Source organism: Panthera leo, chromosome E3 (assembly GCF_018350215.1).
Source record: "Panthera leo isolate Ple1 chromosome E3, P.leo_Ple1_pat1.1, whole genome shotgun sequence".
Lineage (NCBI taxonomy): Eukaryota > Metazoa > Chordata > Mammalia > Carnivora > Felidae > Panthera > Panthera leo.
In genome coordinates, this window is record NC_056694.1 from 24,546,943 (window position 1) to 24,560,347 (window position 13,405).

Below are 13,405 nucleotides of genomic sequence, written 5' to 3' on the forward strand. Positions count from 1 at the left end.
TCATGGAGAGTGAAGGGTGGGGATGGGTGCTGTGTGAACAGGGCCCCTTGGAGGCTGATGGGTGTGGGCAGGTGAGCACAGTTAACCAATCACAATCATTGTCTTGCTGGTGGTTTGTTTATGGAAGAGATACTATTACTATTTGACCAATGGCATCCGAAAAGATATGATTGCTCCTGAGGAGGATGAAGTGATGTTTCGGATTTCAAAGCTGATTTCTAACACACTGCTGACAAGTCCCTTCCTGGCACCCCTGATGATCATCCTGGTGAAGGAGAAGGAAAATGACTACTATAGTAGCATCATGAAAAGCATTGGTAAGGTTGGGTATAAGTGGTTCAAGGGGCTCCCATGTGGAGGGCACTGTCTTTATCAGTCCACCTTCTGGTTCCTCCTTTTCATTCAGATGCTCTCCCCCCATCACTAAGGTCTACACTAGCACTTCCTGTACTTTGATGGGCACCCACATAACCTGAGAATCTTATAAAAAATGCAGATTCCGGGGGGCGCCTGAGTGGCTCAGTCGGTTAAGCATCCAATTTCAGCTCAGGTCATGATCTCACAGTTTGTGAGTTCAAGCCCTACATCAGGCTCTATGCTGACAGCTCATAGCCTGGAGCCGACTTTGGATTCTGTGTCTCCAGCTCTCTCTGCCCCTCCCCCACTTGCACTCGCTCCTGCACTCGATCTCTCTCTCTCTCAAAAACCAGATTCCGATTCGGTAGATCTGGGGTAGGGCCTGAGAGTCTGCATTTCTAACAAGCTACCAGGAGATATGGATGCTTGCTCACCTCTGGGCAACACTAGGACTAGCAAGGGTTTACCTAAGTTTTAAAATCTAGCTCAAGACCTGCCTCTTAAGTACTTTTAGCTCTCTGCACCCCACAGTGGTCCCTCCACCCTCTGCATGCACAGCACTTCTTATCTCTACTTTTAACTCACCCTACTTTGGACCATCTCTGGGCCATTATTTCTCCTCTGTCATTTCACACTGGCATTGTCTTTTCATTTCTTGTGGGTCTTGGCTCCCTTATTAGACTGTCAGTTCTTTGACCGTGAAGGACATATTATTGATCCTAGCTCCCCTTCATTCCTTAGGCCCATGTCTTATACACACAGTAGGTCATTGGGAAATATTTAATGATGGTGAGTAATGTGAGAAATACATCGAAGGGGCATAATGATATTAGTTCCTCATCTTTCTATTTTCTCTGGCCAATCGCTGTGTTTACCAAGTTATCTAGTTATTTTTAATTTCCTAATTAACTTTCTAATGGTGTCAGGGTAATGGCTCCTTGTCCACTCTAGGGTAGAACCAAACTCATAAGGTTAAACTTGTAAAAAGTCTTTTAAATTCCAGCCTCAATGTACTTCTGCAGTCTTATCACCTTAAACTCGACCACTTGCATCTGATATTTCAGCTACAAAATAACTCCCAGATCCTTCAGCATGTTTTACAAAAGTCATAGAACTGCATTTCATTATATGCTGTTACTTCTTTGGTTCTTCCAAAGAACGTTATATGTTCTTTCCTTCCTATCCTGTCTACAAATGCCTACTCATTCTTCACATTCCAGCTCAAATGTCCCTTCCTCTGTGAACCTTTTACCAATCGTTCTTTCCTTAGCATGTGAAATATTTGGTTTCTGAATTTCCAATTCTAAGTATATGGTATCATCCATTATGTTGATTTTTTTGTGTATGGCTATTTAGGTGTGAGAAATCAATTAATGATGAATGAGGTATCATCAAATAGTAGCTCCTTGTCATGCATGATGCTAGATATCCTAATAGGTCTCAACCCCAGGTTCTAAGCTCCAGACTGTGAAGTTACACTCCTCCTTCTCCCTGAAATATCTTCAGAAAGAAAACAAACCAACAGAGTGGAGCTTCCCCAATTTAGTTATACCCAGGGGATTATCAACATAATGGGTATTATCAGTGTAACCGGTCAGAGGCTCATTTACATTCTAAATTCTGCAGCTCAGAGCACAGAGTGTTCCAGGGCCTGCCTTACTAACAAAGTATTTGCTCTGCTGGTTATAGTTGATTACATCCTCATGGACCCAATAGAGAGAAAAAGACTCTTCATTGAGAATATTCCCCGTATGTTTCCTCAAAGAGTGATCCGGGCCCCTGTGCCCTGGCACAGTGTCTACAGGAATGCCAAGAAGTGGAACGAGGAACATCTGCACACAGTGAACCCCATGATGCTCAGCCTGAAAGAACTGTGGTTTACAGAGTAAGAATTTCCTCCCTTCCCTTTTCTTTCCCTTTCTTTCTTGTTTGCACACATAAGAGACTATCTATGCTGGGCACAGTTAGGGTAGCCCAGCCCTTAAAAGGAAATGATGAAAATCCTGGACCAAAAGTGCATATGAACTGTAAATGACAGCTCTCCATGCACAGTGAAGGTACTTTTCTTTGCATGACACCCAGTGCCAGTCTCTAAGCCCTGGTACATACCAGTAAAGAGCACAGACTTGGAGCCAGCCCGCTAAGGGCTGTATCTTCACTCTGCGGCTTCCTAGGTAATATGGGTATGTTACATCATCTGTCTGGGTCTTGCTTTCCTGGTCTCTAAATTAAGGATAGTAAGAGTTCCTGCTTCATTGGGCTGGTAGGAGGAATGAATAACTTAATACATGCAAAGTACTCAGAACAGTGCCCGACCCATTAAGTGGGAATGAGCCATTAACTCTGTGAGGACATGTACCACACTGAATTACAACTGTGTGTTTGCTAGTTTGTCTTTTCTCTAGCCTATGAGATGTATGGGAGATTGGGTCTTATTCCTTAGGTAACTCATTACCCGCACAGGGATGGCAAACAGTGGTCTGTTATGTTCATCAGTGGAGCGCCTGGGGGGCTCAGTCAGTTAAGTGTCTGACTCTTGATTTCAGCTCAAGACCTAAACTCATGTTCATGAGTTCAAGCCCTGCATCGGGCTCTGTGCTAACAGTGGGAAACCTGCTTGGAATTCTCTCTCTGCCCCTTCCTAGCTGGCGTGCTGTCTCTCTCTCTCTCTCTCTCTCTCTCTCTCTCTCTCTCTCTCTCTCTTTCAAAATAAATAAATAAAGTTAAAAAAAAATTTTGTTCATCAGTGACTGAATTGGCCACAGGAAGTGGAGGAGTTTAGAGGATGCAAGAATCCCTTTTCTGTCATTTTTCTAAATTGAGATATAATCCACATACCATAAAATTCACCCCTCTTAAGTGCACAGTACGGTAGTTTTCAGTGCACTCACACGTTTGTACAACCCAGAAAGAAATGCGATATCCATTAGCAGTCACTCCTTCATCCCCCTTCCGCTCAGCCCTTGGCAGCCACTAACCTGATTTCTGTCTCTACAGATTTAACCTATCCTGGACATTTCATGTAGATGGAATCACACCATATGTGACCTTTTGTGTCTATTTGCTTTTTGCTCAGCATCAGGTTTTCAAGGTTCATCCACCACTGAAGCATGTATCAGTGTTTCATTCCATTCTGTGACTGAATATTATTCCATTGAAAGGCTACACCCTGTTGAGTTTATCCATTCATTAGCTGCAGAGAAAGACTGTCATTTTGGGGGAGTCCATCAAGGGAGGTGCCAATCTTGGTGGGAACATGAGGCCAACAGATTTCACTGAAAGGTCAGGCTGATGACATGATGAGCTGCCATCATCTGAGTTCTTTATTAGAAAAATTAGAGGCTGGGGGCATCTGGGTGGCTCAGTTGGTTGAGTGTCTGACTCTTGATCTTGCCTCAGGTCTTGATCTTAGGGTTGTGAGTTTGAGCCCTCTGTTAGGCTCCACGCTGGGTATGAAGCCTACTTAAAAAATGAAAAGTAGAGAGCCAGGAGGCTCAGTCGGTTAAGTGTCCGATTCCTGATTTCGGCTCAGGTCATGATCTTAGGTCACATAGGGCTCTGCGCTGACAGTGTGAAGCCTGCTTAGGATTCTCTCTCTTTCTGCCTCTCCCCTGCTGTCACCACACCCCCCCCCCCATTTCTCTCTCTCTCGCTCTCTCAAAATAAATAAAATAAACTTTAAAAAATAAAAGAAAAATTGAAGGTAAATATGCTTACTTAATTTTGATTGGCTAAACTTGCCAGTAGCTCAAATATTTTATTTTGGGGAGGCTCTGTAGCTTTGAGTGTCTTCAGTCTTAAGGGAGGCTTGTTACCTGGAGAACTTCCTTGTTTATCACATTCTTTATTTTACTTATGTTTTAAAAGGGAATGGAAGGGGAAGTCAAGCTAGCATGGAGCCCACCAATGTTAAATAAGCACATTCCCTTCTTTGGACTGTATTCAGTTTTCTAAGTCATTGGAGGTGCCACTCAGGACTGAAAAGAAACAGTCATTTTCTAATGAGGCAGAAGCATATAGGGTAATAATTTATAGTATGGGCTCCAAAACTACACTGCCTAAATTCTGATTCTCTCTCTGTTAATAACAAACAGTGTGATTTGGGGGAACTTAATCTCTCTAGGCCTCTATTTTTTTATATGTGAAATGAGAATAATAACAGTTACCTCATGGGTTGTTGGATGAATTGCTTAGAACAGTTTTGGCATATAGCTGTTCAATAAATGAAGGTGCTGCTTTAATTATAAGCATGTTTATGGCCTCAAAAAATAAACTAGAAATTAACAAAAAAGGTCAGTCTTAGGGATGGTAAATTGCTAAATGCTCAAAGCCAAAAAGATGTACATGTGCATTTAATTTGATCGTGTAGTGAAGATGGCAAATTATTGAACCCATAGCTTCTGAAAAGAAAGAATTCTTACCGCCTGCTTTTAAGGGTTTCCTAAAGATTACGTAGGCAACAAAGACAAACAAAGCCATTTAGAAGGTCTTTGTCAGCTGAACCAAAAAAAAAAAAAAAAAAAAATCAACAATGAGAAAGATTTGTTAAGGAAATGATACAGACTGCTCTTCTTTATGGCCTGCATGATTAATTTTAAAAATTCTAAGGAGTCGCCTAGTGGTTGGCAAAGGGTAAAGGACCTGGGGGCTCAAATAGGGTTGTGGTCTAAAAAGCCATTGTCGGAAGTTTGTTAGAACTGAATTAAAGATAAGTAGCATAATTACCAAGTGGTGACAAGGGCCATACTCAGGTTGGATATCAAAGGTGTGGTGAGGGAGGTCTCAGATTCTGTCCTCCCCTAACAGTGCTTTGTGACTGGCCAGACAAGATGGGGACCAAGTTCACCACCTACACCAAGGAGGAATAGGGATTAGGAATAGGAATAGGGTAGGCTGTGGGATTTAAGAAAGGTGAGAAAAGTGCCCAAGAGGTCATTACAGTGGATAATGAAAATGAGAAGCAAGACATGAGATGAGCTAAGAAAGTGAGGAAAGGTCTAATTGAGGAAGTGAAAGGCAGTGATTATTTAAAAGAATGAGTTATAGGGGTGCCTGGGTGGCTCAGTCGGTTGAGCGTCTAACTGCAGCTCAGGTCACGATCTCACGGTCAGTGAGTTTCGAGCCCCACGTCGGGCTGTATGCTGACAGCTCAGAGCCTGGAGCCTGCTTCAGATTCTGTGTCTCCCTCTTTCTCTGCCCTTCCCCACTCATCCTCTGTTTCTCTGTCAAAAATAAATAAACATTTAAAAAAATCAAAAGAGTGATTTATAAATGAGTGGAATAGATATCAGGAAGAGATATGGTGTCCCTCTGAGCTAAAAGAGGCCTTGGAGAATGTGGTAAAGGACAACACATCCATTGATCTGAGAGAAATAGGAGAAGATAAGAGCCTCACAGGAGAAGGTGGAAGGAGATTCGTGTATTCATTCAACAAATATTGCGTGCCTGCATTGTGTGAGGGACTGTGCCAAGGTATGCTGTGCATGTCTTGGTGAGTCTGCCAGCCATCGGGGTAGTAGGTCTGAAGGGTTTTTTTTGTTTGTTTAGACCAAAGCAGTCCTCCAAGTTGTCCTGAGTAGCTTATCTAGGGGCCACGTTGAGGATTAGATGGAACCCACTTGATCATGAAGGTGGTGCTTCGCTTGACCTGTCTTCTCTGTCTTTGCTGTTGTAAAGAACTTTGATTTGTCCATTTGATATCCCAGTTCCCAGGCAGACAAATAACCAGGTTGCTGCCAAAACCCCACTCCTCAGATGGGTTATTTGGAGCAGGACAGATAGGAAGGCTCAGCAAACACCTATTCAGTTGGCTCATCTATCTACTCTTTGCAAGGTTCTTGTGGACTGTCTACCCCTCCTCAGACTTTCATATTTTTCAAATATAAATGGTTTTACTCTCATTGAAAAGTGAGGATGGGGCACCTGGGTGCCTCAGTTGTTTAAGTGTCTGACTCTTGATTTCGGCTCAGGTCCTGATCTCACAGTTCGTGAGTTTGAGCCCCACATCAGGCTTCGCACTGAGCACGGAACCTGCTTGGGATTCTCTCTCTCCCTCTCTCTTCCCCTTCTCTACTCACTCGCACTTGCACACTCTCTCTCTCTCCCTCTCAAAATAAACAAACAAAAAGATAAGAAAAGTGAGGATGTGTGCCCTTTGAACCCATCCTCGAGAATTCATTATTGTCTTCTCAGCCCAGGACGGTTCTCCCTCTCTTTTGGCAGATTTAAAGACCTCAGGTTTGTTCGAACAGCAGAATTACTGGCAGGAAAATTGCCTTTGCAGCCTCATGAGTACTGGGATGTGATCCAGAAACACTGCATGGAAGCACGCCAAATTCTTCTCAACAAGTCAGTATCTGGCCTCAGAATGGGACCTCGTCACAACATCATAAACTCTCAGGAGGGAAAACTGGTTCCCAGCCTGGAGGTTGCACAGTTTGCTGACTTCTCACTGACATCTTTCTCTGTCTCTTTCCTTCCACATTCCATCCCACCAGTATTTGTGTCTCCCCAGGTCCATGCTTCAGCCCTCATTCCTGTTCTCCCTCTGCCTTTTTGAAACTCTCATTACCATTCTTTGTTGGGCTACCACTTCCTTACCCTCCCTCTGAAATCTGTGAGGTCTTGCTAAGTTACATGACTTGAGTTTGAATAACTTGTGTTCAGGTGGCCCAGATAAACAGCTGCAAGATTCCAGGGTTAGAGAATTTTCAGTCACTTAGACTATTCCCTTTCCCTTTGCAAATGCATGCAGGATGATGTCCAGAGCTAGAGAAACCCCCTTATGTAAAATGATGGTGGTAATACCGACCAGTGGGTTTTTATTATCAGAGAAAATGTATATGCCATAGCACGTAGTAGCTGCTTGATAAATATCATAATTATTGTCTTTACAACTCTGGCTGTTACTAGTACTTCTCTGATTGTTAGAGTAGCACCTTCCTAGCAATCATAAAAGAGATGTGATAGGATGAAAAGGCCAGTGGTTCCCACTGGGAATTAAAAATTGGGGGAAGTAGGAAGAAAGAACAATGAGACATCCATTTTTTCTTTTTCTTTTCTTATTTTCACTCTCAACCTCTGAGCAACTATCACCACACTGGAGTTTCTCTTAAGTTTTCTTCTTTTTCTCCTCTTCCTCTCTTTCCCCCTATAAAGTCTGAATCAGAGGCCAGGCATTTGCCAGGGAGAGAAGTTGGACAGAACATTCCATTTCTTTATGCCTCTTCACCCCAATCTCTGATTATAGTGAAGAAACTAGAGACTCTTTGAGCAGGACATGCCACCAGCATCCCTTGTGCCTTTGGATGAATAGTCTCTCAATTCAAATCTTACTACTTTGTTTCCAGGAAAGAGGTGTTGGCAGGGGAGGTGGCCAGGGATATGAAAGTACCGATTTGGAAAGCTGCTTAGTGGGGAATGAGCCACCTTCCTTGTTACAGAGAGTGGGGAACATCTGATAGGATTTCTCCGAGCTCAGAAGAGCTTCTTACTTCTCTGCCCTTCTTTTTTCACAGGTGGATCCCCACCTGTGCCCAGCGGTTCATCTCACAGAAGGAGCAGTGGGTCCATTTTGCTCCCAAGAGTGACTATGACTCCTCTCATAACATTGAGGAATATTTTGCTTCTGTTGCTTCCTTCATGTCCCTCCAGCTGAGGGACTTGGTCATTAAGTCTCTCGAGGACCTCGTCTCCTTTTTCATGATACACAAGGTATGTAGGGGACCAGCAGTAGGCCCTTTGAGGGGAAACAACCAAGACAGAATCAGAATTCCATCATGTAGGTCTTCAGCTACATTAGTTCATGAAAATGAGTTTTGTGAGTCACAGCAAGCTTTCCTGAGGTAATTGCCTATACCAAATTGCCAAAGATCTCCAGAAGTGGAGAAGTTGTTACAAAAATTGAAAGAAGATAGAATAAAATGGAATTCATACCTCCTATAAGAGGGAAGGGGGTCACTTTTTCATCCTCTGTGAAGGAAGGAGTTGAAAAAATTTTGTTATCAATCTTTGGCTTGATATTTAGGGAGTGTTGTGTGTATCATTGCAAACATTGGCTTTTGGTTCTTTGGTCTTTGAAGGGGCATCTCTGAAAACAAAAGGCTTTGTTGACCTAATTAATAACTTTCTTCATGAAACTACTTCAGTGAAGTCAAAATAAAAGCTAAAAACACTAAGCCTTGGATTTCAAAAGAGCATAGCATCCCCTAAACTTAGATAACCTATGGACCAAGGTTTGTTTACATTTTATGCCACGTGCACATTTTACCTTAAAAAGGAGTAATAAAAATATATAATTGCCTGGTTATAAAAGGTTAAGTTCTAAGTATTTTTACAAATGAAGTAAAGATGAACAATTGTCCTTTTGCTCAAAAAAAGTATAGAAGCCAATGTTGCTGAATTTAGACTGTGATGTTAGCTTTGTAGCAAGGACCAATCAATAGATGTCACTGTAATCATCCACTTTGCTAAAGCAGAAGAGGCTCAGATATGGAACAAATCCCACTCTAAAATTCCCCACAAAGGGAAAAGTTAAATCTTTATATGTCTGAAAAAAGGGGAGATTTATGGGTATTTGATACATGGTAGCTATTCAGCAAATGTTTATCAATCATCCTTAAACAGATCTAGAGATGTCTAACATCACTGACTTAGGCAAATACTTTCCAGCTACCCTGTGACAATTTCATTAGGCAGGGTAGTTTATGAGAGGTATCTCCTATTACTACCCTCATAGGGAATTGTAGATATCTCCATGCCAATATTTCTGTTGTAGGAGTGTTGACATTTTGAGTGTTTAAAATAGACTATACACTCATTAGCTCCATTTGAGGTATACAGATAACTATTTATGCTTTTGGATTCTGTCAACAGATTTTTATTGAGCATCAGCTATGTATTAAATGCTACCTTGGAGATTTCAGAGGAAGTACAGGGTTCAGACAGATCCTGCCCTTGAGGTTAGAGTAGAGAAAATAAGATGTACCTATAAATCTCTGCAACAGAGAAAGCTAAAATAGCATGAAGGAAATAGAAACACATAAGTTCAGAAGTGAAAGAGATTATATCTTGCTAGAGAACAGAGAAGCTTCCTAGAGCAGGGACTTTTGAGCTGAATTTTGAAGGGTGGGAAGGATTTGGAAATAATTAATGCAGGAATATCTAAGCAAAGAAAATATACTGAATTAAAACTTCTGGAATGGGGGAGTGGATAAGCTCAGGGTGGGCTAAGCCATACCCAGACCTTATGTGAACATGAACAGTGCCTGGTACCCTGCATTTCCTTTTCTGGTATTCATGTAATACTGTGAATGGGTAAAAATCACTCCTTTGATTCTGGAAGGCCCCATCTTGTGACAGCTGCCATATTTTATATCTCCTGAAGGATGGGAATGATTACAAGGAGCCCTACCAAGAGATGGAGTTCTTCATACCTCAGCTAATCATGATCAAACTTGAAGTCCATGAACCCATTATCATCTTTAATCCATCTTTTGATGACTGCTGGGAATTAATACACAATTCTTTCTTGGAAATTATTAAAAACTCTAGGGAGATCCCCAAGGTATAGTACTGACTTACTCATTTATAGTTTTATTTACTTATTGAATAAAATATATTTAAAGAGATTGTTTGTACAAGGTAGTCAGAAGAGTTTTTATTTTGAGAGCTCAATCCTGAGTATGCCTCCCGTGACCCCAGACAGAAGATTTGGGCCATAAAGAAATGTCCACGCATTAGAGAATTGTGCTTCTAATACAAGCATTAATGGGGCGCCTGGGTGGCTCAGTCTGGTAAGCGTCCAACTTCAGCTCAGGTCATGATCTCATGGTTCATGAGTTCAAGCTCCGCGTCCAGCTCTGCTGTGAGTACAGAGCCCACTTTGGATCCTCTATCCCCCTTTCTGCCCCTTCCCTGCTTACATGCATGCTGTCTCTCTGTCTCTCTCAAAATAAACATTAAAAAAATTTTTTTAAGAATTATTTTGTCAGCAAGTAGAGTTCCCCTTTTCCTCAACATGACGCCAACTTCAAAGGGACAGATGTGTCCCAAGCCGTAACCAACTTGGGTTGACAATCCACGATGGAGCAATGCCATGAACTCACCAAGAATCTTCATGAAATGATACCTAATTTAGTTCTTGAAGTTGCATTTGTTTAACCACTGAAGACATCAAGGGGAGAGATTGAAGCTTCTCTTCCTGATCCAAGACCTTTCCAGCTTCCTTTCCAGGGTGGGATTGGTAATCATATTCCAGACACGTAGCAGACTTTTAGTGCTGGGCAGGATCACCCACATGAGTGTGACTCTTCTGTACTCTGTACTCCCTCTGGGTGGCTGAAGTGGCAAGAAGGCCAGTGTCCAGAGCCACACAGGAAAGGGAGCCATGGGGTGTTTTTCTCTACTTTTCTCCCCCTCCCTCATTGCCCAGGCATTATGTGTGATGCTTAGGTACTTTAAGTACTCTTTTCTTTGCAGTCCTATGCTTAGAGGGTTCCAAGAGCTCAAGAGTAGAGTTTGGTGTTGTAGGGAAGCATGTGAGGCCAAAATGCTCTAGTCGATTTCACCAGATAACTCTAAATTTGGGGTTTCGAACCCAACCAAGCCTAGTTAACAAGAAAACTGGGTGTGTGGAAGGGAAAGAAACAGTGGGCAACTCTCCTACAATTGATATCCCTAGAAAGGAAATGAAAGAGAAGACCCTGTAATTTGGAAGGATAAGTGTAGGGCTTGGGGACAGATAAAATACATACCACTCAAGTTCTCTTTCACTGATCTTGATTAGCAATGTTTGCAAGCAGCTGGGCCGGGAGAGCCAAGGGCTCATGTGGTCGCTCCTGCAAACACCCAGCAGGGGTGGTGGAATTTAGTGGATTCCCATGGCAAGAAGATGTAGTCACAGGTTATAGTGTGTACCAGGTTTGAAAGCTAGGCCCAAGTGAATGCCAATGACTTTATCAGACTGTGAGAAAAAGCAGCCCAGTCTCAGCATTCTCTATCTAGACATGCCCACAGCACTGGCTCCTGTGTCAAACTCCTCACACGATTCTGTCTCTGAACTGGGTATTGAAACTTAAGTTTTTTTTTTTTAGTTTTTTAATATTTATTCATTTTTGAGAAACAGAGAGATACAGAGCACGATCAGGGGAGGGGCAGAGAGAGGGAGATACAGAATCTGAAGCAGGCTCCAGGCTCTGAGCTGTCAGCACAGAGCCCGACACAGGGCTTGAACCCATGAACTGTGAGATCATGACCTGAGCCAAAGTTGGACGCTTAACTGACTGAGTCACCCAGGCACCCCAAAACTTAAATTATTTTTAATGTTTATTGTTTTTGAAACACAACTGTTTTATTTATTTATTTATGAAACACAATTTATTGTTTTTGAAACAGTGACTGGGTGCCCCATGAACTGGGTATTGAAACTGAGTGCCCCATGAACTGGTGCCCCAGGTGCCTCATGAACTGGGTATTGAAACTTTAAAAGAATAGCCCCTCAGGTTGAGTATCTAATAAGTATATCTAAGAACTGCAACAGACGGACATTACCCCTAATCCCTACCTTTCCTGCCTTTTTTATGGTTGAACATAAATATTATTTTATTTCATTTATTTTTATTGTTTAAGTGTTTATTTATTTTGAGAGAGTGAGAGAGAGAATCCCAGGCAGGGTCCATACTGTCTGGGCAGAGTCCGATGTGGAGCTCAAACTGACAAACTGTGAGATCATGACCTGAGCCAAAATTAAGAGATGAATGCTTAACTGACTGAGCCACCCAGACGTCCCTTATTTTATTTATTTTGGAAGTTTTATTTTAAAGTAATCTTTACACCCAATGTAGGGCTCAAAACCACTGTCCTGAGACCAAGAGTTACATGCCCTACCAAACAAGCCACACAGGTTCCCTTAAACATAAATTTTTTTAAGTTGGGAAAAATGTCAGCGTGAAGTTTTGAAAATAAGTTTCAAGGTACAGAAGGGAAGCCTACCTATGAGAAAGTTACTAAAGGAAAGCAAAGTACATATTAGAAAATATTTGTCTTGGCAAAAAAATTAAGACATAGATGTTGTAATACTGATTGAAATGAAAAGAGGTGAATGAGCGGCATAAATAAAATGAGGTGGGGTGAAATAAGGAAGGGTTTTCTAAAACTAAAAATGCAGCAAGGAAAAAAATCAGCATTAGCAGCCATGTCAAGACATTACTTTCGTAATCAGGAATACACACACAGACACACACACACACATTACTATGGAGTCTCCCTGATGGGAGACTTTTCTCACTCAGAGTGCCAGGGAAATCCCAAACTTGGAGAAGTGTGCAGGCATAAGCACTGAGGGTGATGACAAGACCAGGAAGTCAGGGATCAGAGAGCCATGGAGATAAGAAGATTGTAAGAGTGATTACCTGGGAAGGGCACCATTGATCTCAGCTCAGTTTTACAGACTACTACGGAGCATGGGAGAACCTGCCACATTTAAAGGGCAATAAAAGGCATTACTTCCTCTTTTGACTGAAGACTTCTCAAGAAACAATCCCTTATGCTGTCCACATGTGATCTGTTGAGTGGCCTGGATGTACCAGTTGTATGTCCCTAAACCATATCTTTTTCTTTTTTTTTTTTGTAATGTTTATTTTTGAGAGAGAGAGAGACAGGCAGACAGAGAGGGAGACAGGATCAGAAGCGGGCTCTGCACTGACAGCAGAGAGTCTGACACAGGGCTCGAACTCCCGAACTGTGAGATCATGTCCTGAGCTGAAATTGGACGTTTAACTGAGCCACCCAGGCACCCCTCTCTAAATCATTTCATCCATATGCTTGACCAATGCCCTATCCTCCATCTCCTTGGAGAAGGATCACTCCTCCACTGTCTGCAGCATGGCCACAGCAAAGAAGCTGTTTGTTCCTCTGCTGGCTTAAAAACCTTGGAATTGTCCAAAGAAGGAGGATACAGACCATTTGCACGGGGCTTTCCCTCTTTCTAAATCAGTGTATTCTCATCCATGGTGTATAATTGCTGTAACCAAGTAGAGCACTCTGACAG

The 13,405-nt window shown here is 42.3% G+C and overlaps 1 protein-coding gene across 4 annotated transcripts in view; it reads left to right on the top strand.

Moving 5' to 3' along the window:
* DNAH3 (dynein axonemal heavy chain 3) overlaps positions 1 to 13,405 on the top strand; it is a 168,115-nt gene that overhangs the window by 16,510 nt on the left and 138,200 nt on the right. For 3 of the 4 annotated variants that reach the window (XM_042921633.1, XM_042921634.1, XM_042921635.1), the window contains exons 7-11: positions 128 to 317; positions 2,047 to 2,242; positions 6,580 to 6,705; positions 7,875 to 8,070; positions 9,743 to 9,922. In XM_042921633.1, coding sequence (XP_042777567.1) covers positions 128 to 317; positions 2,047 to 2,242; positions 6,580 to 6,705; positions 7,875 to 8,070; positions 9,743 to 9,922 — 888 coding nt within the window. The remainder of the gene's footprint in view (positions 1 to 127; positions 318 to 2,046; positions 2,243 to 6,579; positions 6,706 to 7,874; positions 8,071 to 9,742; positions 9,923 to 13,405) is intronic. The other variant, XM_042921636.1, reaches the window with a different exon arrangement.